Source organism: Geospiza fortis, unplaced genomic scaffold (assembly GCF_000277835.1).
Source record: "Geospiza fortis unplaced genomic scaffold, GeoFor_1.0 scaffold313, whole genome shotgun sequence".
NCBI lineage: Eukaryota > Metazoa > Chordata > Aves > Passeriformes > Thraupidae > Geospiza > Geospiza fortis.
The window spans coordinates 175,297-176,905 of NW_005054582.1; the positions used below are offsets into that span (position 1 = coordinate 175,297).

At 63.5% G+C, this 1,609-nt stretch overlaps 1 protein-coding gene across 1 annotated transcript in view; it reads left to right on the top strand.

Moving 5' to 3' along the window:
- The first annotated feature begins 1,433 nt into the window (after nt 1–1,433).
- Nucleotides 1,434–1,609, top strand: part of TRIM46 (tripartite motif containing 46) — a 7,308-nt gene continuing 7,132 nt past the window's right edge. Inside the window, 1 exon segment of the mRNA XM_031064335.1 lies at nt 1,434–1,609. This exon segment is cut by the window's right edge and continues 10 nt beyond it. Coding sequence (XP_030920195.1) covers nt 1,466–1,609 — 144 coding nt within the window. The 5' untranslated portion in view covers nt 1,434–1,465.

The following is a 1,609-nucleotide window of genomic DNA, read 5'->3' on the forward strand; positions in this document are numbered from 1 at the left end:
GCCCGGCCCCGGTCTGGGTGCCCAGCCCGGTCCTGGCACTGGTCCCAGTGGCGGGGCCGGTCCGGGCTCTGCTGTGGGTCCAGCTGCAGTCCCCATCCCAGCCCCCAGCGCCATCCTGGCCCCCATCTCCCTCTCCATCCCAGTTCCAATCCCACACCCATCCCAGTCCCCATCGCCATCCCAGCCCCAGGCCCATCATGGCACTATTCCCAGTGCTGGTCCTCATCCCCATCCCAGCCCTGGGCCCATTCTGGTGCTGATCCCAATGGTGGCCCTCTTCCCCGTTGCACTGCCAATCCTGATACTGGTCTGATCCTGGGCTCAGCCCCAGTCCCATCCCCACACCAGGCCTGGGTCCCATCCAGGCTCTGATCCCAGTCCTGGTGCTGATTCTGCCCATGCTGCTGCTGCCAGGCCTGATCCTGGCTCTGATGCTGCTCCCTGTCCTCATCATCCCCCATCCCTGCTCCTGCTCCTGGCTCTGGTGCTGCTCCCAGGCCTGATCCTGACCCTGCTGTGATCCCAGCTTCAGCCCCCAGTGCTGATCCTGGTTCTGACCGTGCTGCTGCCCCCAGGCCTGATCCTGGCCATGATGCTTCTCCTGGTGCCAGTGCTGGCCCCAGTCCTGGTCCTGCTGTGGCCCCAGTCCTCCATCCCCAGTCCTTCGTCCTGCTGCTGGCCCTGACGTTCCTCAGACTGCTCCCAGGCCTGATCCTGGCTCTGATGCTGGTCCCAGCCTTTGCCCCTATCCCAGTGCTGCTCCTCACACTGGCCCTGCTCGTGGCTGTGGTTCCAGTGCTGGCCTTGATCTTGGCCCTGCTGCTGATCCCAGCTCCATTCCTCATCTCGGTGGTAGCTGGGGCTGGTCCCAGGCCCCATCATTGCCCTGATGATGGTCCCAGTCCTTGTCTCCATCCCAGCCCAGGTCCCAGTACTGGTCCTGATCCTAGTCCTGATCCTGATCCTGGCCCTGGTGTTAATTCCAGGGCCTGGTGCTGATCCCAGCCCTGATGCTGATCCTGGCCCAGGTGCTGATCCTGGCCCTGGAGTTGATTCCAGGCTTTGGTGCTGATCCCAGCTGTGATACTGGTGCTTAACCCATTCCTGATGTTGATCCTGGCCCAGGTGCTGGTCCTGGCCCTGATCCCACCCTTAGTGATGGTCCTAGCCCTGATTCTGATCCTGGCCCTGGTGCTGGTCCTGGCCTAGATCCTGGCCCTGGTGCTGATCTCAGCCCTGATGTTAGTCCTGGCCCTCATGCTGATCCTGGTCCTAGTGCTGGTCTCAGCCCTGGTGCTGGTCCTGGCCCAGGTGCTGGTCCTGGCCCTGGTGCTAATCTCAGCCCTGGTCCTGGTCCTGGTGCTGATCTCAGCCCTGATGTTGATCCTGGTCCTGGTGCTGGTCCCATCTGGTCCCAGCCCCTCTGTCCCCAGCGGGTGACGCTCCCCTCTCTCCGCAGACCAGCATGAAGAACATGGAGCGGGAGCTGGTGTGCCCGGTGTGCAAGGAGATGTACAAGCAGCCGCTGGCCCTGCCCTGTACCCACAACGTGTGCCACGTGTGTGCCAGCGAGGTGCTGCTGCAGCACGGCCACCTGTACTGCGACCCC